The sequence below is a fragment of the Glycine soja genome, chromosome 12, assembly GCF_004193775.1.
Source record: "Glycine soja cultivar W05 chromosome 12, ASM419377v2, whole genome shotgun sequence".
In the NCBI taxonomy this organism is placed as follows: domain Eukaryota; kingdom Viridiplantae; phylum Streptophyta; class Magnoliopsida; order Fabales; family Fabaceae; genus Glycine; species Glycine soja.
In genome coordinates, this window is record NC_041013.1 from 15557309 (window position 1) to 15583710 (window position 26402).

The 26402-nt window shown below is 33.0% G+C and overlaps 1 protein-coding gene across 5 annotated transcripts; it reads right to left on the reverse strand.

Annotated features, from left to right (window-relative positions):
* Positions 1–1063: 1063 nt before the first annotated feature.
* On the reverse strand, positions 1064–16023 carry LOC114379771 (protein WHAT'S THIS FACTOR 9, mitochondrial-like). 5 transcript variants are annotated; one of them, XM_028338475.1, is made up of 8 exons: positions 15835–16022; positions 11920–12055; positions 11708–11826; positions 10062–10267; positions 3420–3563; positions 2878–3095; positions 1961–2219; positions 1064–1718 (listed from the first exon to the last, which is right to left on the reverse strand). In XM_028338475.1, exons 2-8 carry the CDS (start codon positions 11976–11978, stop codon positions 1590–1592), a joined length of 1134 nt encoding a protein of 377 aa, XP_028194276.1. In that variant the 5' UTR covers positions 11979–12055; positions 15835–16022; the 3' UTR covers positions 1064–1589. The 5 variants fall into 5 exon arrangements, with proteins under 5 accessions (XP_028194276.1, XP_028194277.1, XP_028194274.1 ...); XM_028338476.1 differs by having other exon boundaries at positions 11920–12076; XM_028338473.1 differs by having other exon boundaries at positions 11708–11830; positions 11920–12076.
* Between the last annotated feature and the right edge of the window lie 10379 nt (positions 16024–26402).

Genomic DNA, 26402 nt, shown 5'->3' on the forward strand with positions numbered 1-26402 from the left:
TTCCAACATCAAGCTCACAATAACGCTCTTATATTCAAGGTGAAACCAAAGACAGCGGACAAAGCGCTAGTGGACAACAAATGGATCAAGGCCATGCAAGAAAAACTTGATCAGTTATAGAAGAATAGTGTTTAGAAGATTGTTCGTCCCACAAGACAAGTGTGTCATAGGAAAAAATTGGGTGTTCAAAGAAAAGAAAAACTAGATGAAGTAAATAAAATTGTGTGAAACAAAGCTAGGCATGTAGGTCAAGGTTACTCACAACAAAAATGTATCAATTTCACTGAAACTTTTGCTCTTATAATTGGACTAGAAGTCATTCCTATTCTACTATCAATTGTTGCACATAGTAAGATGAAGCCTTTTCTCTATGATCGCTTTGATCGAGACATGTTACCTGAAAGAACGTGAAAGAGCTCACATGCATTAAATAAAGAATCAGAACAGGAAATATGTTAAAGCTCTCAATCTCACAATGAATACTTTACAAGAGCTCTATATGAAGAAGACTTTAAGCTGGAAACAATGTTTGACACCTTTAAGCTGGAAATATGTTAAGGCTTTAAGGTGTCAAACATTGTTTCCAGCTTAAAGTCTTCTTCATATAGAGCTCTATATGATCTCTTTGCTCAGTACTCAAAGCCTTAAGTTAGAATTCTTAGTAGTTCTTGTGTTGTCTGTAATCATCAGTGTTGGGTTATTGTTAAGGACACTGGAACTATCCTTAAGAATTGTGCAAATATTTTTTCTTTCACCATATTTTTAGGGAGTTATTGTTTTCTTGGCAACTTCGCCCATGATTTATTGGATCGCCCAATTTCAAATTAATTTATTGATTCACCGTGTTTGCTCTTTGCAATGAGGTCGACGGAGGGAACTACTAGTCTATTCGTGAGGGAGAAATAGCAAAACAAGAAGACCTGGTAGGGTTGAGAAGAAGTCACGTGAGGGGATTTAGCAGCTTAATCTTAGGTATTGGTGTAGAATAAAATAGAAGGTACAGGTAAGAGTAAATTCTTAAACTTACTCTTGGAATAAGTGGTTTTATAATGGAAGTTCATGATTTATCAAAAAAATGAAAAACAATAATTATAACAATATGTTGTTAAGTAAAATATATTAATTTTTCAGTTGCCCATTCTGTTCCATTTTCACATGCTGATGAAAACAAGCAACCTTCATTGTAAGTTCACCAATGGATGGGTGGTTCAACCACGTTAACTGGTCTATAATATCAAATCCAACCAGATGGGTCATTTGGAAGCAATTCAGACTCATTAAATATCTTTTCAAACTGCACAAGAATGTACATACCACTGTACCATTTCAAAACAATAACATCACCTTCCACATGCTCTTGATATGGTGGAACGGGAAAACTGTGCCTTCTGAAAAGAATTCTCCCAAGTAGAAGAACAAATCAACTCATCTAAGGGTTCAGTTCCTGCCCTTCAGTTTGCAGCGGTCAGTACCATATCGCCAATCAAAAAAGGTTATGGCCGAGTTTTTTCTGTACTAACATGTGGAGCCGTTAATGCCACAAGCTACTGCTTATATATGATAAGTGAACCATTTCAGGATTAAAATTCTCAAAAGTCATATTTGGTTCTCCCACTTCCCAAAATGAGACATAACATGTCTGAAACCTCAAGAGATGAGGAATAAAAGTTCCAAGATTCGAGCATTAGACGTTTTCTTGATCCTTTAAAATGAACAACCTGCATCCCAAAAATAAACCAGGAACAAATGGCATGTTAAAACTAAAAGGATAGTATATCATTTTTATAAGATTTCCCAAATTCTAACTTCAAGCATTTAGCTGAGGATCAGAAAAATAATGTTGTTGCAAGTTTAAAATATCAGATTGAAGCTAAAGGGACAATATATTTATAAAGTTTCCAAAATTCTAACTTAAAGCATCCAGATGAGTATCAGACAGAAATACTGTTCTGCATTATACCTTAACATCCAATGGCATGCCATGAAATTGACCAGCACCCTCAGGCGGAGTCCAATTGTACAGAGAGCAAGGTAAGAACAATACTGAAGTACCCCCAATATCTTCAGAGAAAGCAGGTGCTTTGGCAAACCTGCTGGCGTCAAAATGAGGTTTTGACTTCACAACCCAAGCAAGAGCTAACTGATCACCCAGCATGCGGGAAGCATTTTTATATTTTGTGGTGTAAACTTTCAAGACCTCTTGCAGGAAAAGCTTTGCCCTGCATAGATTTTCAAATTAAATTAAAAAATTGTATCAAAAAATAAGAGGGAGAAATCAAGAAAATGGAAATTGAAAAACAAATTTTCAAATGTTCAGTAGAGAAACAGAATCCTGAAAAAAAAATGCCAATGGCAATGCAAGCTTACAGATGACAAAAGAAGCATATCAAAGGTATTTGCATGGTATCTATGTAGGATAGTGTTACACATCATGTAATTTGCAAGAACATTAATTCAAAATTCCTCACTGCTTCCCTCCAAGTATAACAATGTCAGTAGGGTTCAGAATGACACTAGAATGCAGGAATCAAAATAAAGTGTTTCTTTACTGTAAACATAACTAACATTTTCCGATTGCAGATTTAAATTGGATAGACAGTATAGAGTAAAACTTTTTTACACTAATAACAATGAAAATTAAATACCAAAAATAATTTGGTTTTCTTAGAAATCTTAAATGAGCCTGCCAAGCAATTAGCTGTGGACTTGCAGGTCAAGTATGTGATCTAAACAAAGGTAAGTCCTTATGATGCTTAACACTATGTAAAAGCAGCATAAAGACTAGTCAATTACACAATCATTCCACTATTTTTTATAGTAATCTCTATATGACATAATTGCAGTTAAACCAAAACTACAGAGCGTACAGATCATCACCTTAAAATTGCTTCCGGGGTACCCCTTACTGCAATGAATCCTGAATTCAAAGGTTGAGCCTTATTGTTCCTAAAGGTCAGAGCCACATGAAAATTAGGATGGTCATGGAAAATCTGCCCTAAATCATCAACCACTGCCATATCAGAATCAGTGAAGATGTAATGAGTGATATTCTTCGGCTTCTGAGAAAGATTCTGGAGCCTTGTTTCTAAAAAGGTCTGTAAAGAAGGAAAACATAAGGTTATTTAGTTTATAGAATTAAAATTTTAAAATTCTAAACCCCATCACCTATAATGATAAAAAAGCACCACTAGCTCAATACGTAAAAATAATCAGATAGTGACAAAGATAGAAAACTGGCAAGCATCTCTGATCTATTATGTTGCACATTATTGAGGAAAAAGGCAGCTAAGTATAAATTGATGGAAAGAGAACAGAAGAGCAGGAAAAACATTCAGCTAAATGTAGTCACTGATAAGTGATGAGAAATTATCCTTCACAAACAAAATGTTCTATCTACTATGGATGCAATGTGATCTTACAATATAAGACCTGATCCTTTGAAGCATCAACTTGTCTCGTGAATATTCACCTTCTATAGGATACAGAGATACCCCGTTTCGTTGCACTGAAAGGTCAGACACTGGATCTGTCAGAATAATCACTTTGCTCTGGCGCATTGCAACCTGCAAACATTAACCCCTATGTTGAATGAATGATGTCTGAGTGGTATTATTGTCAGAAAACGAGCTCTACGCCAAAATCAATGTGAATTGTTTGTAATATATAGGGCAATTGTACATCTAAAACAGACACACACAGCTCTATTTATATTTACACCATGTTGATACAAAAAGAAACAATCATAACAAAAGGATTAAAATCGAATCTCTAACTGTTAGTAACTCATCAACATGTGCCTTTTAGCACTCCCCCTCAAGCAAGAGCATGTGTTATGTGTCAAGCTTGTTACAAATTTATTCATCCTGAGATCTCCCCTGAGGGATTTAGTGAACAAGTTTGCCAATTGACCATCCTTAAGAGCCCAGTCTCTCCTCAGCTAACCATCTAACATCATCTCTTTCCCTAGTTAGACCCTCTTCCCCTTTTAGAAACATCCTTAACCCCCTAACTGACATCCACCTATCGAAGTAACTCAAGTAATAATAACAGTTATTAAATGTTATTTCACTGACTGACTGATTCAAGCTCCATTTAGGTATCTACCATATAATAGTAATTCAATTGATGGACAGAAGAAATATCAGACAACTGGGTGCAGTTTTATTGACTAATGGATTCTCTTTGGGTGTAGAATCAAATGGTTAATAATGTGTGACATTTAGAGAGAGATAGAGAACTGATAGAAATCATAATTGTGTTTTCATTATTGATTTGATGATTACAACAAAGGTCTATATATAGAGCAGAGTTCACAATGAGGCCTAACTCTGACTCTAACAATTACTAACTGATTCTGTTAGTAACTAACAGAATCACAACATACTAACTAACTAAGAAGAGACAGCTAATAGTAACCACAAACAGTTTTTACAACTAACTGAAAACTAACTGAATTTAAGACTTCTCTCTAACACTCCCCCCACAAGCTCAGCAGTACTAAGTACTCTGAGTTTGGAGTGGAAGTTGTAGAACAAATGCTTGCTGAGTGATTTGGTGAGTATGTCAGCAACTTGGAGTTGTGCAGGAATGTAGGAAACAACCAAAGACTTGTTCAGAACCTTTTCCCTCACAAAAAAAATGTCTAATTCCATGTGTTTCGTTCTGGAGTGAAGCACAGGGTTGTGACTAATAGCAACAGCACTTTGATTGTCACAATAGATAACTGGAGGAGGGATGGGAACTTTGAGCTCATGGAGAAGAGACTGGAGCCATAGAACTTCAGATGCAGCATGTGCTAGGCTCCTGTATTCGGCCTCTGCACTAGATTTAGCAACCAGAGTTTGCTTTTTAGACCACCAGGACACAAGATTAGGACCAAAAAAGATACAAGCACCTGAAGTGGACCTCCTATCATCAATATCAGAGGCCCAATCTGCATCACAGAAAGCATTAATGCTGAGAGGGGCACTGGTGGTGGCAGGCAGAAGGGTGAGACCATGATCAATGGAGCTCTTTAAGTATCTTAAGATCCTTTTGACTGCACTCCAATGAGAGACCAGTGGCTGAGCGAAAAACTGACACACCTTGCTGACTGAGTATCCAAGTTCAGGTCTGGTAATTGTAGCATACTGCAGGGCTCCTACAATGCTTCTGTACAGAGTGGGGTTGTCAAAGGGGTCAGCACCAGTTTTGGACAACTTAAGATTTGCAGGTAAAGGAGTGGAAATCCCTTTGCAGTCTTCCATGCCTGCTCTGTGAAGTATATCTCTAATGTATTTAGCTTGAGATAAATGAAGAGCACCAGATGGAGTAAGCTTGCATTCTATGCCCAGAAAGTACTCAAGAGTGTCAAGCTGCTTAAGAGAAAAGGTAGCATTCAACTTGTTCACAATGAGGTTAACAGCAGTGTTGGAGGAACCCGTGATGATTATATCATCTACATAAATGAGAATAAGCAGGCAGCAGCCATGTTTGTTGAATATGAGAAGAGAGGGATCACACTTGGATTGTTGAAAACCAAAGGAGATGAGAGTATTTGTCAAACTCTCATACCAAGCCCTTGGGGCTTGTTTTAAACCATATATTGCCTTGTGAAGTTTGCATACAAGAGTGGATTCACCCTGAATAAAGCCTTGTGGCTGTTGCATGTAGACATCTTCATGGAGTTGCCCATTAAGAAAGGCATTGTTGACATCAAGTTGAATAAGGGGCCATTTGGAAGTAAGAGCAATGGTGAGGACAGTTCTCACTGTGATTGGTTTCACCACTGGAGAGTAGGTGTCACTGTAATCTTGACCATATTTCTGGTTGAATTCTTTGGCGACCAAGCGTGCTTTATATTTGTTTATGGTACCATCCGGGTTCTCTTTGATCCTGAAAATCCATTTGCACCCGATGGCTCTTTTATGAGGAGGAAGAGGTACCAAGCTCCATGTTTTGTTAGCTTGAAGAGCTTGATACTCTTGTTGCATAGCTTCAGTCCAGTGGATAGATGAAAGAGCTTGCTGCACAGTGGTTGGTTCAGTGGTTGTTAGATTGATTGTGGGAAAGAGAGGAGGTTTGAGATGGTCAGTTTTGGATCTTGTAAGCATATGATGGGTGTTGGTTGTAGGTGAAGGAGAGGAAGTGGGAGTGGAGTTAGGATCAATGGTGGAGGAAGCTGTGGAGGGTAAGGTTGGAGTTGGAGAGGCAGAGGCACTGATGTATGGTGAAGATGTGTGGCTGGGAAAGGTAGTTGGTGTGTGAGGAGTAGGTGTGTGAGGAGTAGGTTGGTTGTTTGGTGTGAGATTGTTTGGTGTGTGAGGAGTTTGTTGGGGAATATGGTTGACAACTCCAAGGGGAGCTGCTGATGTGACTGTTTGGTTAGGAGAGCAGGTGGTAGGTGGAGTGATTTGATAAGGGAAGTGCTTCTCATTAAACAACACATCCTTGGAGATATAGATGCGGCCAGACTTATTGTCAAGACACTTGTAACCCCTGTGAGAAGTAGAATAGCCCAGAAAGATGCATTCTTTTGACCTGTATTGGAACTTAGGATTGTTGTAAGGGGTTAGAAGAGGATAACAAGCACAACCAAAGGCTCTGAGGAAGTTATAATCAGGAACATTATTGAATAGAACTTTGAGGGGAATGCAATGATTATGAGATGCAAGGAGTCTGTTTATGATGTACACAGCAGTATGAAAAGCATGGTCCCAGTAATGATAAGGGAGAGAGGAGTGGGAGAGTAAGGAGAGGCCCATCTCCACAATGTGCCTATGCTTTCTTTCGACCACACCATTCTGATGGTGGGTGTGAGGGCAGATAATGCGATGAATGATTCCTAACTGACTGAGATATGATGTAAAACTTCTGAATTCACCCCCCCAGTCAGATTGAATGGCTTTTATCTTAGTGTTAAGCTGTAATTCAGCTAATGCTTTGAATTGTTTGAAAATAGTAAGTGTTTCTGATTTGTCATGAAGAAAATAGACCCAAATATATTTGCTAAAAGCATCAATGAATGAGATGTAGTATTTGTAGCCCATAGAGGACTGCATGGGGGCTGGACCCCATAAATCACAATAAATTAACTCAAGAGGAGAATTATAAGTGCTTTGAGACAGTTGGGAAGGCAATCTGTGTGACTTGCCCAGACAACAAGAGATACAAAAATCAGTTTTGTTTTTATTGAATGTAGGCATATTACATGATTTCAAGACATTATTCATAGTGTCTAGATTTGTATGGCCTAGCCTGTGATGCCATTGAAAATACAAGTCATTGTGACTAGTTACAATAGAATGAACAGAATGGTGTCTAGAAGAAAGACTAGAAGTAGTTGATGACTGAGAGTGAATGGGATAAAGTCCAGCCTTGTCCAATTTTCCTTGAAGCAAGATTTGATCATTGTCCTGAGATTTCATGACAAAGTGAGATGGATGAAATTGAATGTATGCATTATTATCAGATGCAAATTTTGAAACACTGATCAGATTTTTGTTGATGCTAGGAACATGCAAAACATTATTTAAATGCAATGTATGATGAGGATGAGAAGGTGAAGGAAAAGCATAAGAGGAAATTTCAGTGACACGCAAACCTTGACCATTGCCAAGGAATATGTGCTCAAGGTGAGAAGGAGGAGGAGCAGAGCCTGGAGGAGGTTGCATGAGAGTAACATGCTGAGTAGCAGCTGTGTCAAGATTGTTGTTCATGGTAGGGTGCATGGCATAACCAGTGAAATTGGTCTGAGGTGCATATCCAGTGAAGTTGGCCTGAGGTGCTGCTTGCTGCCACTGAGGGTTACTTTGAGCCCAATTGTTGTTATTTGGTGTAGTGTTCCTTACATACTGATAAGGGTTGCCATGAACATAAGGTTGATTGCTTCCATAAGCAGCATTAAACCTGTGATAACAATAGGAAGCATCATGGCCTGTGCGATGACAGACTTGACATTGAACGGTGGAACGACCCCCACGACCACCACGATTGCCACGGCCATTTCTTCCTCCACGGCCTCTAGATTGATTGTTGTTCTTGAAATTGTTGTTTTGAGAGTCATAATTGCCTGAATTTGAGTTCCCAGTTGTCCAATTGGCTTGAGGAGCAATCTGGGTTTCTGTCGCAGAATTAGGGTTCACAGAATTGGGGGTTTTTGAATTTGGCTGAGATTGAGTAAAATTGAGGGGTGCAGCTTCTTCAGTGATACGCGCCTTGTCCAATCGCTGCTCATGAGCCAGAAGAAGGGCCCTAATTTCCTCTAAATCGAACCATTCGATCTTTGAGTTGATTAGGGTTACGAGACTTTCAAATTCATTAGGAAGACCTTCAAGAATCACATCACGTTGATCTTGAAGGGAAACAGACTCACCAATTGATGTCAACGAATCTGAAATGTGTTTGATTTTTGCCAAGAATTCAGAAATTGAAGATGATCCTTTCTTCGTGGTGCGTAGCTGAGTTCGCAATTGTCGCGCCTGAGCCTTGGTTTTCGATTGAAAGGATTGATGGATATTTTCCCAGAGTTGGAAGGTGTGCTTGCAACCAATGACAGAAGGAAGAATGGCAGGGGAAAGAGATGATTGCAGCCATGCTAAGAGGAGCTGGTCCTGTAATTCCCAGTTGCTGAAAGCTGGGTTTTCAATATTGGCAAGGCGATCGTGTTCCGAAGCGTATTGAGGAGGTATCTCAGGAGTGACACAGAAACGATGAAGGCGATGAGCCCTTAGGACTGGTTCAATCTGTTGCAGCCATACAAGATAGTTTGTTGCATCTAATTTGACAGAAACCTTGTAGTTGAAAGAAGATAGAGGTGTGATTGTTGAGTTGGGTGTCGCCAAGATTGGTGGTGTACGAGGTGTGTGAGGTTGGGAATCCATTGAAGAAGGGAAGATTCAGAGGAAAGAGGAAAGAGGAAAGAAATGGAGGATCTTGCCACGCTTGTGGAAGGATCAGAAGGCTCTTGATACCATGTGACATTTAGAGAGAGATAGAGAACTGATAGAAATCATAATTGTGTTTTCATTATTGATTTGATGATTACAACAAAGGTCTATATATAGAGCAGAGTTCACAATGAGGCCTAACTCTGACTCTAACAATTACTAACTGATTCTGTTAGTAACTAACAGAATCACAACATACTAACTAACTAAGAAGAGACAGCTAATAGTAACCACAAACAGTTTTTACAATTAACTGAAAACTAACTGAATTTAAGACTTCTCTCTAACATAATGGTATAGTGCAATTTAGGCAACTTACACTTCAGATGTCACCTTTCTAACCTACACTGATATATATTCTCAGTAATTTTAGAAGGAGAAAATTTTCAACTTGCAGATATCACCGAGCAAGTTTTCTTAAAAACATGAAAATGTTTCAGACAAAGTCAATGCTATATTTTAACAAATTTAGTGAGATTTAACAAGTCATGGCTGCTTTTCTATCATAGACATAATTAAATTTCAAATAATATAAACTTCATGCTATGGTCTACATCCTTATGTTATATTCTCTTTTTCCCAATGATGGTGAATGATGCAAATTGAGTGCTGTTTCTACTTTGTATACATACAGTACCAAAGGTATTTTTACTATTAAATCACTCAAGCTATCCTTGTTTGCCTAACAGTTGAAATTTGTCATTAGCCAAATGTTGATAAGGATGTATGACATTTGGGTGCATGTGGCAGAACAACTAGAGCCAAGGTAGGAAAAGGTGAAAAACTCATGAAGACAAGAATATTCTACTATTTCAAGTTGATAAACTCCAAAAGTATAAAATCATAGACAAAGACACGCACTTAACTATGTCTGCAAAGCAAAGAAACAATATAAACAATAAGAGTGCTAGCAACATATCCTCTAACACAGTCTAATTTTGGTTAAAATTTATTAGAAACTACAAAATCCTGAGGAGAGCTCATTAAATAAATGGGACCCACAAAATTGTGATTTCCAATAAATTTGAACCAATGGTAAAAAGTGTGTTGCTAGCATTTCTCATACACAATAATCAGAGGCAATAATATGCTCTTTTCAGTAAGACAAACCTACAACTTTTATTTAGCATTTACCTGAATGAAGTTAATGAAGACATTCAACAAAGCCATGGACCTGCCAAACTTATTATATGAAGCATTGCCAACAATTGTATTTAATGATTTATCGTCTACATCATTGAGAGAAGAATTATAAATGGTAAAGACAGTGACAAATGTGATACTTCCATCTACACCTGATCTGCTGTTAGAAGAATGGATCCTATTAAGTGATTTTGTCCCTGTGAATTGAGAATTTGTAAATGTATTATAAGAATCAATTGAAAAAAAATGAACATGAAAATTATGAGGAAATGCAAAACCTCATGAAAATTATGGAAACAAAAGAATCCTCACATACACCATTACTGAGGGGATAAACATACATGAAATAGTGAGAGGAAACTGCAAACATACACAAATAAATACCTCCAAAATAAAATTAAAGGCAGATTAAGGTAATCCTACAAACTTATACAGTTATGCCAAAACGCTTTGGGCAAATAATCTATATTAGAAGTCCAATGTGAAGCATAAAAATAACTTACACATTAATAACACCCAATTCATGACATGCCACATTGTAAAATATTAGTGTTGGGTGTAAAAATTTTCATTTTGTTAAACTAAGTTCAGAAGCAAGTCAGTATCAAATAATAAAAGGAAAATAACCCAAATAGAGAATCATTTCAGACAATCTCTAATAACATGCACATAACATAAGCAACTCTGTAATTAACGATTTTTATAAAAATAATTGAATGCAACCAATAATAATCCATTCCCAACTTCAAAATTCAGTGACAATTAAAATCAAAATGACAACATACCAGAGGCAATGGTGCTTTAAAACATACCCCCTCTAGTTCTTTTTATAAGGCATCTTTAAATGAATTACACAGACCAATAGTACTTCAAGTTCATCCATGTGCTTGATTTTTTAAAAAAGAAAAACATGTCAATTTTACCCTTATCAATGAACTTAATATCACTATCAACATTTTAATTTTGAAAATTTGCTCCTTCCCTTGCTGATTTTTAATGTATGGTTCCACCATCTCCATTTATTAAAGGCAAATAGGAAAAACAAATTCTTCATAATTCATAGAATCATAGAAATTGTAAACTGCCTTACAATAAGGACCACCAAAACCTTCTAGTTGTTGCTTTATGAAAAGGACCATAGGGAGTAAATTGATGTTAACTATTAGCTCTACTAGGGTTTGAGGAAATTACCATAAATATGCAGTCTTAGATCTTTCTGCTGTAAACATTCTTCATCAGTACATTGAATAATACGGAATTTTTTTCCTTGATTAGATAAACAAAATTAAATAAAATATATAAGATTGACTAGTCTCTAGCATCTTATATTATGTGTAAGATGATATCTAATACAAGGTTTTCAAGAGAAAAAAAAAACTTTTTACTAAAAAAAACTAATATCTATTAACATTTGTGAATGCTAAATGACCTAACTCTGGAATACAAATTTCCCAATGTTACTAACATACTTGAAGGAAGTTACCGTCTTGTCAAATATAAGTGAGTGGTGAGTTTATGTCAGTAGCGTTATTTGATACAACAAAAGATTCTGAGACAACCCTATATCATTCTGAGCGAAAATGTTTCAAGAATCAGGAAAATAATTCAAATAACTTTTAAAGAGAGACAAAAAGAACCTTGGCATTGCAAACGATTTGACAAGCCTTGTCCAGCAGCAGGACCAAGAACCAGATGATCCAATTTCTTGTTTAGTTGCTTGCGGGGTTCCTCCATTTTTGAGTTTGTGTGCAATTCCCTGACTGATAAAAACAACTAAGTTAACTTGTTATGCCCCAATCAAACACAGAAATATATAGTTATATACTTACAAAAAAAGGGGATTACTCACCAGAAAACAAATGAGTAAGGAGGAAAATCAAAGGAAGACCAAAAACAAAACGATGCCATCCACTGAATATTTTCATGTCTGATACACGTTCACTTGAATACAAACGCCGAGCAAAAAAGAGGAAGAAACTAATGTCCTGCAAGCACATGCGCATCAGCTACACAGACAATACAGAAGGAACTTAGAACAGTGCTTTAGCAACAGGAAAATCATATATGGATAAACAAAAGATGAAAGAAATGAAGCAAAAAATTTTATTCACAGATTATATAGTTAAGCCACCAAAAAAAAATTATACAACTTAAAAATTGTGAGAATACTGCAAATTCCAGACAAATTACAAAAACAAGACTTATATTAGATCTAACAGTGAGTAGTTATAATTTAGCTCCAACATAAATACACTAGCCCAGTCCAGCCCGGCCCATTGACCATCACAGATCACACACCAGCCTTAAACAGACAACATCAGGCTGGTTGATGAGTTGATGATTAATCTTAAGTCCCAAGCAACTCCAAAACGACTGGCTGGTTGATTATATGATTAATAGTGTAATACGATTTCTTTTTTAGCTTAATTATTTGTTTTGCAATATGAAGCAACAAAGAATTCACCCTTAGCTAGTTTAAACTGGCAATCTTATCCTCCTATGATAACACAAGAAGAAATGAATAGTAATCGAACTCTCAAAAGTTGCACAAGATAACTTCTTTTTTTCACCAAACAAAAGTTATCTTAAGTTCCAACAGTAGTCAATGCCTACACCTACAATATTTACTTCCTTTGTTATTTTCTTACTATTTTAGCATTCAGAGTAGTAAATCCTGTATACTGATGACTCCAACAACACCGTAGTAGTTTAGCAGCTCAAGAGGCACCAACCTCACCAAAGATAGTAAATGCAAATAATCTTTAACAAAAAGTACTCAAAAGCCGAAACTTATAACATAACCATCATTAACCTGGATCATAACTAATAAAACATCAATAACATAGGCAGGAGGAGCATGAACCTTGCCAACCAGGGGATGGAGAAGCTTCCAAAAACAAAGCAATTCCAACTAAGCTTCCAACAGAAACTGTGATGACTTGACTGGAGTTGGAAAATATCTACTATTTGGTGGCTGTAAGTTAGCTGTTTGTAATTAGAATTTAATTTCTATATTTTCTTATTTGTTTTCCGGTTTTCTAAATTTCTAAAATTAGCTGAGGATTTCCTTGAGCAAATCATAAATATTTTCTTCCCTTTCATGACTTGTAAAAGTAACTGGCTTCCAGATTTCACCAAGCAATGGGTGGATGGAAGAATAAAGATGTGGCAACAACCCATCTCTTTGTGCAATAAAACATGAGGAATTAACCACGGCATGCTTCAGATGTATGGATAGGTAAGGAGACAAATAAGTCCCTCAATCAGCCATGCATGATCAAAATTCAGCATGTCAAAACAGAGATTTTATCCCTGTGAAAAATTGTATCCCCAACAGCCACAATTTGATCCACAATCAACCACCATTGTGGCTGCAACTCACATAACACTTTAGCTAACCAAGGAATGGAAGATGCCCATTCCACTCTGCTGCAATTGTCTGACTGATAACTCCAGTAGCATTAGCGCCACTGCCAACTAATACACATTTATAAGACATTGCATAATAAAAAAAATGCATTTATATTATGGAAATTAAGTTCATACATTAGCAATTTAGCACTTGAACCAGCAACCAGTATTTTTTTGAAGTATACATTTTAACAATCGATATTTTGAAAATCAGGCTTGATTGATGTGCGAGATAGTTTGAATGGAAACTACAAGTATAGCTAAGCTTCAACATCATGATCATCTATCAAATCACTGATCAGCTAGTTAACCTCATGATCATCCACCAAATCAGCTTGTTTATGGTGCTTCTATGTTTTGTTCATAAGATTAATGTACCAATATCTCATACCCACCAATGGATGATTCTTGACCAAAAAATCCTTTCTATAAGCCTCTCTAAGTACAACAGTCTGAGTCCTAATCTTATTGGAAATGTAAAATATACCAGGATGATGAACCAAAGCCTTCTTAAATCTCAAGGCCAACCCCAAACACTCTCCAAAACATAGTAAATTGTCTCTCTCTGTCTTCTTTGACACAAAAAGAGAAAGCAACTCATGCAAAATTGCCACTGTCCACTTCTCTGCTTGGTCACTATTTGAGTCAAGATGAAAAGCATCTTCATATGGAGAAACATAAGGCAACTTTTGCCAATTCTCAACCCAAGTCTTCACCCTCTTCTCTAAATCAAAACCTTTTGGCAAAAATATGGGAAATGCAATATCATGCCTTCTTTTATCTCCACTATAGCCCAAGCTAATTGCCCTCTTTTCTATCTCAGACACAGAAAGCTCTTTTTTCCACGATACAAGCTCTAAAGCAAGTAATTCTTTTCCAGATGATGGATCTTCCACAACACAAACATCAAAATAATCAGGGTATTCAGCCAAAAGGGTTGTCACATAATCGTGAGGAAGTCCCATATCCCATTTTAGCTTCTCAATCACATAAAGAGGCAATTTTGACATGCCAGCAAGCATTAGAAGCCTCGCGAGCCTCTGAACAGTGTCTTCACGATTAATGGGAGAGTTATGAACAGCCATTTCTTCTTTGTGGAGGGACAAGGCTAGAGGAGTGAGCTTGACAACTGGAGGAAGACCAGGACCAGGTTGGAATTGTGAGAAAACACAATGATATTTGTCAACGAATTTGGTAGTTGTAGTGGGAAGGTTGAGGGAAGCTTTTAGTTGAGAAGCAGTATAGATGGAGAGGGATTTGGAAGGAGATGAAATGATTTGGTTCCTGAGGGAAATTGTCTGTTTGAGATCTTTCTCTTTCAGGACTGCATTATCAAGATATGGGTCTTGGACCCATTTCACCTTCACATTCACAAAAGTCCTAATATGGTTGAACAGGTGTGGATGTTTGCAGGAAAGAGCCATGAACAACCAGCTCACTACCCTGTAAAGTGGAAACACTCTGTCATTGGGTACAAATTCTTCTATAGACCTACACACTCTAACTTGTGTAGACTAAGCTAATACATTATTGAGTAATAAAAATATTCTGTATAAATTAAACACTCTAAGACTATTTTATTACATCTAAAAATAATTATGTGTTAGACTCTCAGTCTTTTAGTGGCTTAGTCCCTACTCTGCACAGTAGACTAAATCTAGAATTTCTTATCATAAGGTAGGTAATGACAACAGGTGAGAGGAATAAGATTTCTTGTCATAATTAGATTGATATTCCTAATATTTAAGTCTTTGTTGGATTAAGTCACATCTCACAATTAAAATACACCAAAACACAAATGAAAATCCAACTAAAATTATTCTTCTAAATTCTGATGCGGATAAGAACACAATATCTGTTCAATTCCAGAAAGAAGAAAAAATTTGGAGCTGGGAATATAAATTAATATCAACTATTGCTTAGTTCAATGAAAATCAAGTTGTGATAAATTATCAGCAATAACTACGCAGCCCAGGCCACAAGAACACTATCCAATCATCCCCAATTATCAGCAATGCCTATAAATTTTTTTCAGCATTACACGCAGTAAGCATCCAAACATTATTTTAATTTGTTTCCCAAACTTCTCATAAATAAAACATCAAAACCATCGATGTTATATATGGCATTCAGCAGTTCTGTGCGTCAACAAACTATAATTTCCAATTAAAATAAAAACTATCCGAAAAGAAAAGAAGGATTTGAGAAATTTTCCACGAAATCATTGATAGAACACTAAGGAAAGTAACTTCGAGTAATTCGAGGGTAAAATGAAGACAACACAAAAAATGAATGCATTGAACGGAGAAGTGAAGAATGGAACAGATCTCAAATAAATGAAGGTGAAAAGTACCTGAATGAGAGAGAGATATCAGAGCATCGAAGCAGTGGAAGAAGAAGAAAAGGATGATGTGTAACGAGAGTATTGCTTCCTTTCCTATTCAGAGTTCAATCTCTAAAACGGCAGAGAAAGATTGTCGCTATCGCCTCTATGGAACTTGCTCGTATGATGCGACTGTGCGTTTTGCAATTTGCACCGCTCTGAAGAGTGTAAAAAGGAAGCTACTATTTACACTCCTCTTATAACTAATACACTTCCTTTGTAGTATTTTTTTGGATAAATATCAATTTTGTCCTTGAAAGTATGAAGCCATCACAAATTAGTCTCTGAAAAAATAAAAATTCAAATTTAATTCTTGAATATATAAAAGTTGCAACGAATTGGTGCTTTCATTAAATGAGATCATTTTGTAATTAAGTTATAATATCTAAAAACCAATTTGAGAATAAATTATATTTTTCAGGATAATCTAATAATAAATTACAAACTTTAGGAATTAATTTGTTATTAAATCATCCATAGGACTAATCTTTTTTCTCTTTTTTGCACATTTGGAGAGTAAATTAAAATTTTTTATCTTTTAAGAATTAATTTATCATATATCATACTTTCAAAGACAAAAATAAATATTTATCTTCTTTTTTTCAGACTATCCTCTTGACAAGTAATTTTGCACTTCCCTTATTATAATTGGTTTGGTTTCTTCAATGAAACAGCGAACAACACTCTTCTGCCACCATGTTGTTGGCGCCAGCACATAATCGAACGCCTATGGGATTGAAGCCATGGGAGAAAGAGATGACCAACTTTATAATGTTATCTTATTCATTAACGAATATGTGATACAATGATAAGGTAACTTCACGCGTTAGATATCTATAATTTATAATTATATGTAATCTATAACTGTATATAAAGGGAATAGAATGTTTTGGTATGTATGTTTTATTCATAATTAAGTTATTATTTTATTTTTATAATTACTTCCACAAATCACTCACTAATTTTTATTATCTTTCTTTTTATTAAAAAAAAACATGAAAAAAACAATTAGACACGAACATCTGTTTTTTCCTAGTTATATTGGTGTACTTATTTAGACGTTTTTGTTTCTTGACTGTTTGAGTGTTAAAATAAAATGTGTAATAGTTAAAGGATAATTTGGGAGAAAATTTCTACACAAAAATTCACTGACTGTCGTGCATGAAAAGTTAATAAGACCGTAACTGCACACTCTCTTGGTGCGCGCTTCACGATTTTTCCATCTGCAAACGGAATAACTGGCACAATTATCCACTCTCTTTCAATCGTGCAATTCAGTTTTTTCCTTCCCTTGAACGTAGGTCCAACACAACTTCTCATTCATTCAGCCTTCTGGCTTCACTCTTCTCTCTTCTCCTACTTATCCTATGTTTCTCATATGACTGCACATGAAGTGAATTCTTTTTCTTTCAAGAATTCTTCTTTCTTGCTCCATTCACGTTTCTAATTCGTTTTGATTCTTCAGAGGTTGATAATATATTAATTGCCACTTTGCCGAAGCTAATGATATCGGATAAAAATTCCAAGGAAAATAGAAATGTGCTGAACAACATTTCAATGGGGAAACACAATATTGTGCAACGTTGGAGGGAAGCACTTCATGAATCGCGTGGCTGATGAAATTCCAGGTGATTTCACACTTACTGCTTTCTCATTTTTTTTTTCATGAAGTACTCAACATTTCTAAATAATTAGTTATTTTCTTTTAAACATTTTCTCATCTTCAACTAATTACATTACATTTCTATTTTTTTTTTCAGCCTTTCGTGTTCACTTCTACTGTCATAGCATTTTATTTCTTTTTTCTCTATTTTGGTGACAAATTGGACAGACACTGGATAAAATATATTATTTATCTTTTTTTCTTTCAAGTTTGATCATCCACTTTTTAACATCTATTATTTTAGATGAAGTAATTGTTTTGAATTCTAAACAATAAATTAACAATTATTAGCTTATACAATATAAAATCCATTTCTCCATTTAATCTTCCCATGTTAAAGGATATATATTATATTCTCATTTTGATTTATAGATATCGCTTTCACATGAAGCATTTAAACCAAATTTGATGGAAGGCTTTGGGGTGTGAAGTTGAGTCATCATCTTCTTCTGTTGAGGAATTGCTACCGCAGGTTTTCTATGTTAATTAAATTTTGTCTTCCATATCTTTTCAACATTTTAAAAATTAAGAATCAATATGAGAGAGCATTAAAGTAAGATAGTTTATTATCATCAACCTTCTCTGCATAATAGGAAAACCGTTGGAGTTGAACACTATGTAAAACAGTAGTATTGCACATTATTAATTGTAAGTTGTAACCTTCTGCCTTTCAATTGGAATACATTATGTCTATTGTGGCCAAAAACAAGATGCTCACTGTAACCAAAAAAAAATAAATAATTGGATAGTCTGTCATGACAATATTTTTTGTTTATGTACAAAGATAAAATGAGGATATATTTTTAGTGTACACATCTAACAAATGTACAAGTTTATGTGTACAAAGTGAAGAACAAAAAGTGTCATTCTTAATCCACCTCCTTTATGGTCCCTGAAGTACTATTTCTACAATCATGATTCTAATATTCAAAGAATTTGGGTTGACAAGTTATACTAGAAAAATTGGGAAAAAGATGTATGTAATAAACAAGAAGCATGAATAAGAAAGGTTAAAAAAATACATATTGGTTCTAATGTTCAAATAGTTGGATTGAAACACAAAATGAGAAAGTTTGAGAAAAAAAAATTGCTACAAGCAAGATGAAGCATGAATCAAAGATTAAAAAAATATTAATGCAATTACACCTCCAAGAAGCATATGCCAACAAATCCTTATTTTTTAAGAGATATTTTTATATAATTATTCCATTTGTGATATTAATTTGAATATTGTGTTTACATACCACAATTCAATTAAAAATTAGACTAAATTACACTCATATTCCTTGTATTTTTCTCAAATTGAATCTAATATTCCTTCTTTTTTACATTACTTTTACGCTAATATCAATTGAAATTATGTAAGTAGAAAAAATTGTCATAACATTTTTGTTACCGTTACACCCCTCCTATGTTTTTTCTCAAATTGCACCTGTTACCACTGATTTTTTTTACATTACTTTTACCCTCTTCTATTAACGTGTTAACGTTAATTGAAATATGTGTGACTAGACGAAATAACTAATTAACAATTGATCTTGTGAATGGATCTTTCTTATGGCAATAACAATTTTTCCTTTACTATTTGATTTGATTCTTACTTCACTGTTGCTAACACTTGAAAAAAATACAACTCTTGATTTAGACATTATATCAAACATCTAGTCATAAAAAAATAAACATTTTAAGTAAAGGAGTTAAAAACACAAAAGAAGGAGCAAAATACTAAAATTTGAAGCAAATGACCATATTCAATCAATACATTCAACAAAAACAAAGCAACCAAATCACCCAACATGCAACAAAAAAATTGAACTGAAAAATAGAATGAAGGGTGTTAACTGGGTTCCGTCCAACAAAAAGTTGAGTTCACATCCAATTAGAGAGTGTGTTAAAATATTTTTAGGTTGAAAATAATATCATGTCTTTATGAAGTTAAAAGGAAGAAAATGAGAATATTTTAGACATAAATTTTTATTAAAAGTCGAATTTGAAAAAAAAAACACAGGAGATACGAGTGCAATTTACTCTAAAAACTATTGTAAGTATAATTTTAAAATATTTATTATAAAAGTTAATAATTTTATGGTTTAATTAAGTTTTTCATACATAGAATATAAATCGTTTTCAGATTACTACTAACATTCTTTTTTTTTTTCAACCTGAAAAAATTTTCAGTTTCATTTTACTACTTGTCAGTTAGTTGCCTTCCGTCAAGTGATGACGTAAGAGACAGAGTGTCATGTCATCATGCCTTGTCACGGACACCTCATTGTCACGTCATCAATTTCAATGATGTCTCAGTGATTAGATGTTATGATATGGTGTTATGTTTGTCACGTCATCACTTAACAAAAGAGAATTAGTGAAATGAAACTGAAATTTTTGTTCAGGTAGATATTTGATAAAAAATGAATTTTTAGGTAACAATATGAAAACGACTAATTTTTCCCGGTGTGAAAAACTTATTTAAGTCAATTTGAAAAATCATTTTTTAGTTAACAAATGATAAGGAGGAGAAATAAATAATTTAATTTCAGATAAAATGATAAATGTTAAATTTTATTATTTTATTAAAAATAAAAATGATAAGCATAAATTTAAGTTATGTTTAAAAGAAAATCTTATAAGTCAATAAGAAAAATTCATTTCTCAAACATTTTTATTTGATCAAATATTTATGAACTTGTCAAAAAACTAAAAATTAATTAAAATAATTTGATGAACATATATGTAATTTATTTTTATATAGACTTAAGAAACTTTATCGTAATTATTTTTTAAGATAATTCCTCATTCAAAATAAGAAATACATTAAATTAATAAGATGTTTTTATTGGCAGGAATAAAAAAATATTATTTAAAATTTACAATAACTCACCTATCAATTTATCATGTTTAATTAACTGAGAACTCAACAAGATCAAATGATTATATATATACTTTGGATCCAGAGAACAATGAAGGAAGAGTAAGGGAAGACATAACATGTTATATGTGTATCTTGATCATAGATCGTAAAACACCAATTATATATGATTTAAATCATTTTTTCATGTCATATATTAAATAAGTTTTTCATACCTGAAAAATAGGTCGTTTTCAAATTACTACCTAGAAATTCATTTTTTGTCAAACACCTACTTGAAGAAATTTTCAAACGTGATAAACGAAGTGTCACATTATCACATATCACATCATCACTTAACAAAAATGTAGGTAGTAAAATAAAACTGAAAAAAATTTCATATACTTGATTGAGAAAAATGAATGTTAGGTAGTAATATGAAAATAGTTTATATTGTAGGTATGAAAACTTAATTAAGCCTAATTTTATTATACAAATGTGAGTCTTTGATTAGATGACAACTATATTCACATTAAATTCTTTTATTTATATTATTTAAAGCATTTAATTAAACTTTGAACATGACAGCGCTTTGTATGTTTAAAAATTATTTATTTAACTTCCCAATAGACACAATGATTTTTTTGGGAGATAGAAAAAATACAAAAAACAATGCTATTTAATTCAAGAAAAATCAAATTAAAAGAAAAACAAAATAATGGTTTTTTTTAAAAAAAACTAATATTATCTCTTTTCTATCTTAATTATATTTAATTAAAATTTAAAAACTTTCGCTTCCCTCCCGTGTTCTTTACTTTGAACCTAACACAATTAATTCTATTTGGATTAATGGACCTTTTCTAATGACCATACATAACAAAATAATAAATTGTCGTGAACATTTTCTTATAACACGGAGCCTTCAATTGGCATGCCTTGAAATGAAAGAAAAATGAAAAGTGACCACACTAAAATTAAATTAAAATTAAAATTAATTATTTAATGAAAATTAATGTATACGTTAATGCATTATAAGATAAAATTGTTGTAATGTATCAAGAAGTATAAAAAAATTGAGTATAGATTAACATGTACTCAAAAATAAAATATTAAACTAAAATTAAAGTGTCTTTCGCAATTCTTTTTTATGTTAATATATTTTTTTTTTTTTGAGATTGGTCAAATTCTTATATGAAAGTAAATATATTATATATGTGAGTCTTTCTTCTCTCAACATTATGTGGGTTTATCATAATTTATGTTCTTCAAGCAAAGGACTTAAGGCTAATTCTAAGTCTACTTCATAATAATGTGCTCCAATGTGCAAAGAAATCTAAAGTTTACTAAGTCCAATTGATTTATTAGATTCACACTCTTGTTAAATCTTTATTCATTGTTCATCATAATGAATCTTTATTAATACTTGAGTTGAATTTTAGTTTCTACAAATGCACTCATGCATTGAGTCCATTTGCTCCCCACTTAAGGATTTCATAATCCTTAGTCACACCAATAATTTTCAAAGTCATCATACAAGCACACACCAATTAAGGTTTCCAGCACACCATTTGCCCAAGGATCACAAGTCCTTCAGGTCTCCAATAAAGTCAATAAAATTCAATAATATGAATTAAAGTGAAAGGAATTCATACTTAAATATATTCAACTCTCAACAAATAGATACTTAGTAAAAGTAAATTCTCTTAACATAACATTAAAAACTTATTTATGCATCTCAATATTCTTATACACTAAGGAAATTTCCATTGAACTCCATTTGAAAGTCATTCATACATATTCTCCAAGGTTTCATGCTTAAGCCTGGCTCGCCCTATGCTTAAGCTTGGCCATGCTTAAGCTTGAAATCCAATAGCTCATTTGTCCTTGTAAGTCATCTCATTTAAACCTGGCCCAACGTACACCTAAGCTTGGTCACACTTAAGTCTGGCTCAACCTATGTTTAAGCTTAGTTTTAGCTACACTTAAGCTTGAAAACCAATATCTCATTTTTCCCTGTAGCTCATCGCGCTTAAGCATAAGCAACTCTTCGCTTAAGCACTAGTACCTCATAGAGCTTCAAAAAAAGAGTTTTTTACTTTCAATGGCTTCCAAATCAACCCAAATGGAATCTCAAACCTATCAAACATGTTTATACATGTTTAAAGAAGCCTACTATACAATGGGTTTGTTAGATGATGATAAATAGTACTTTGATGCCATTGTAGAGACAAGTAATTGGGGTTCAAAATATTATTTGCTAAAGTTGTTTGCAACTTTAGTATTCTCCAATCAGTTATCTAAACTAGAATATGTGTGGAACAATATGTAGCAATACTTGACAGACAAGACAACTTTTGCAGTTTCCAAATAATTTTATTTAACCATCCAAAAACTGAATTTTAAGATATTCCATTCCAACAATATTAGCTTATCAAATAAGGATACAATTATGGTATAGGAATAACACATTTTACATATAGGAAATATATTATACAACAATTTTTTAGTTATATAACTAACTTTTTAATGCATCATAGTAATTTTTTAGTTTTATACAAGGCAATTTTTGTCTTAGTCAAATTATGCATCTTGTCCTTTTTTTATCTTAAGAGGTCATTTTAATACCATATAAATTGATTTTAATTTCTTCAATTCTATCAGATCTGGAATTATCGCTAGAAGAGCTGAAGAATTTTGCCTTGTCAAATATTGACATAATTCTGCAAAGTAATAATTGTAGTTTGCTAGATTTTCCAAATATGCCTAAACATGACACTTTCTTTGTCAATGAAAGAGGAAGTAGACTTATATTTGATGAGTAGAATTATGATTGTGAGTGTCTGGCAGAACAACATATTCAATTGTTGCCAAGCATGACTATTGAACAGAAGAAAATATATGATACCATAACTAAGAGAGTAAATGACAACAAACCATTATTTTTTTATCTATGGTCATGGAGGAACTAGAAAGACATATTTGGAGGGCATTGTCAACAAATTTTTGCTCTAAAGGAGATATAGTGTTAACAACTGCTTCTAGCAATATTGTTGCTTTACTTATTCCTGAAGGAAGAACCATGCATTCAAGATTTGCAATTCCTATCAATGTTGATGAGGACTCAACTTGCAATATCAAGAAAGGAGGCCAATTAGATGAGTTAATTGCAAAGACTAAGCTAATCATATGGGATGAGGCTCCCCAATGACCCATAAACATTGGTCTAAAGCTGTAAATAGAACATTTCATGATATACTTCAATTGGAAGACACCTTGCTAGAGTGTTTCTGCCACATTTTTTTTCTCGTGGTCAACTATATGTTGCTATATTAAGCGTCACATCAAAAAAAGGATTGAAGATTTTGGTAAAAGATAGTGAAGATAATGATACTCATATTGCTTCTAATGTGGTTTACAAAGAAGTTTGTCACAATATCTAAGGATATGTAATTAAATTCTTAAATTAATAATATATATGCAACCTCATATTGAATTGATAGTATTTTAGAGATACCTATCTCAACACTGATAGTGTTTATATTATGTCAACAATGACATCTCTTTGCATTGATATTTTATCTTATATTTAAGCACTAATAGTGTTTTAAGAACTTTAAGCATGTTAAATATTGATATGGTTTGGTTTTATCATTCATGCTTTACCTTTATTATAAAGTTTACTCCTATTGGAACCATACTTCAACTTTAGGTAGCTTACGCTCTTCTATTATAATTTTTTTTTTATAATTGTAATAAGATTGTCATAGTTGTTCATAGATATAAGGATGTTAGACGGAGGATTAATGGTTAAATGAAGTATACTTTGCAAGGATACATCTTACATTCAACAGCAATTATGTTTACACATTTTTCACAGGGTTGTTGCAGTTATCTAAAAGTTCACAATTTGTTTGTAACAATTCATTCGAATTATGTTTCTTTCCCGTCTAAAATTACTCCTCTCTAAACAATGGATAAAACTATTACTTGGGGCAATCTTTTAATGTTTTATTCACTTTGCCTATAACTTTAGCAACTAAAGAAAAAATATTGAACTAATAACATGTATTTAACAACTACAGACATTGATTAAGTGACTAAACAGTGAGAAATGCATCTATACTAAGGAGAAATGTTTTATTCATTCTACCTTTCTAGACTTTATAAGTCTTAAAAAAATCTTATTACCTACACATTAATAAAAAAAACTATATAATTTAAATCTTTATTGACTATAATTTATTGTTTCTCATTTATAATTTAAATATGATTTATAATTATCTATTTATATTTTATTACCACATACCCCACATAATAAATAAATTAATTAATTAAATACCTTGTGCATCCTACGGTTACAAATACTAGTTCCTCTTAAAAGAATGAGTAAGATTGGAAACAAGTGGTGAGATGACAATGCAGTCACAAGAACTATCACCAACCAAAAAAGAACAACCAAGAAAGCAATAACATTCAATGTCTTGTGGTGTATCATGAAAAATTTCTCTTTCTTTTTCGGGTTCATTGCTATGATGTGATGATTCCAATTTCCGAAGAACACGAACATGTGTCTAATATCTTTGCCAATTCGTTGAAGAGATTTATTAACTTCTTGTTCGCTAGAAAAAAGGTTGAATTCGAGAAAATGAAATGTCACATGTGTATACAATGCATAGTTTCAATAAAGAAATAGAGGTTAAAAATAGTGAAGGAAAATCACAAAAAAAAAAATTAATGTTCTTGAATCTTATAGTTATCCCTTGTTTTCCATTAAACATACAAGATTATTTGTTACTTGCAAAATAAATAACATGTGTTGATCAATATCACAATAGAAAAATAATTAGCGGGACACCAATGCGATTGCACAAGTTGAATTGATTTTTGCACATTTTCTAAAATGACCCATGAATATACTAATAGGTTTATATATATTAATTAATTTAATGTACACTCATTAGTTTGATATATACAAATCCTTTTGAGATATATATATATATATTGAATTGAAAGTTTCTCCCAATAGATCACCTATGCAAAAATTTATATGAATCTAAAATTACTTGTTAACTCGTTCATGTAGATTAAAATCGACATAATATAAAATTTCAAAATATGCTAAAATAGGGTTATTTGATTACTCTTTTATTGTTGTTCAATTTTGACAAAATTTGACACAGACGGTCTTAGTATATGTAGGTATAATTCAATAGTTGGACCAATAAAAATCACATTTTATATCAAGTTACAAAAATGATGTAATAGTTGTTAAAGTTATACCGATGTAATTTGGTCTCATCTTATATATATATATATATATATATATATCCTTAATTTGAAATTTAAGCACAATTAAGATTTTTTTCTCTCTCCAATAATATATTTTGCAGATAATTTCTATTTATTCTATAATTATTAGTATCTTAATTGTAATTTCTATTTAAAAATATAAAGATTTATAATAAAATTGAATAATAAAATAATTTTTGACACTAAACATGTGGATTACCAGACTTGGATAAAGATGATAATGAGTTAGGATATGACAAGGTGAGTATGAGCAACGGTCCTCCATATCGATTGGTATTTATATAGGTGTATTAAAAATAAATTAGAGCAATTTTCACACACACACACCTAAAGGTATTCAAATAATTCTAAAGTATGGCATCTATCTTATAACTTGTCCATGTCCCATTAGTAAGTGGATATCCATTTAAGTTAAAAATAATTCTAAAGTATGATATATGTCTTACTACTTGTTTTTGTCTCGTTAACAAGTGAATATTCATTTAATTAAAAAAATCTAAATTAATTATTTTTAATAGAATTATATTTTAAATAAAAATTGTATTGATAATATTAAATAATTATTTTTATCTAAAATGATTGACAGCCAAAATAACGTAATACTTATAAAAAGAATATCGTATCCATATTACAATTTTTAAGACTTTTTGTTAAGTAAACTTTAAATTCAAAATTATTATATCAATAAAAAAAATTAGGTTAAATTACTCACGATTC

What these genes read in the sequence shown, in the direction of transcription:
- LOC114379771 (XM_028338473.1), bottom strand. Translation starts at nt 12,073, where the DNA reads ATGCGCATGTGCTTGCAGGACATTAGTTTCTTCCTCTTTTTTGCTCGG. An exon ending in TCTTCATTAACTTCATTCAG is followed by an intron (nt 3,564 to 10,061) that starts GTAAATGCTAAA and finishes TAATGTTTGCAG; the next exon opens with GTTGCAATGCGCCAGAGCAA. An exon ending in ACCCCGGAAGCAATTTTAAG is followed by an intron (nt 2,220 to 2,877) that starts GTGATGATCTGT and finishes AAATCTATGCAG; the next exon opens with GGCAAAGCTTTTCCTGCAAG.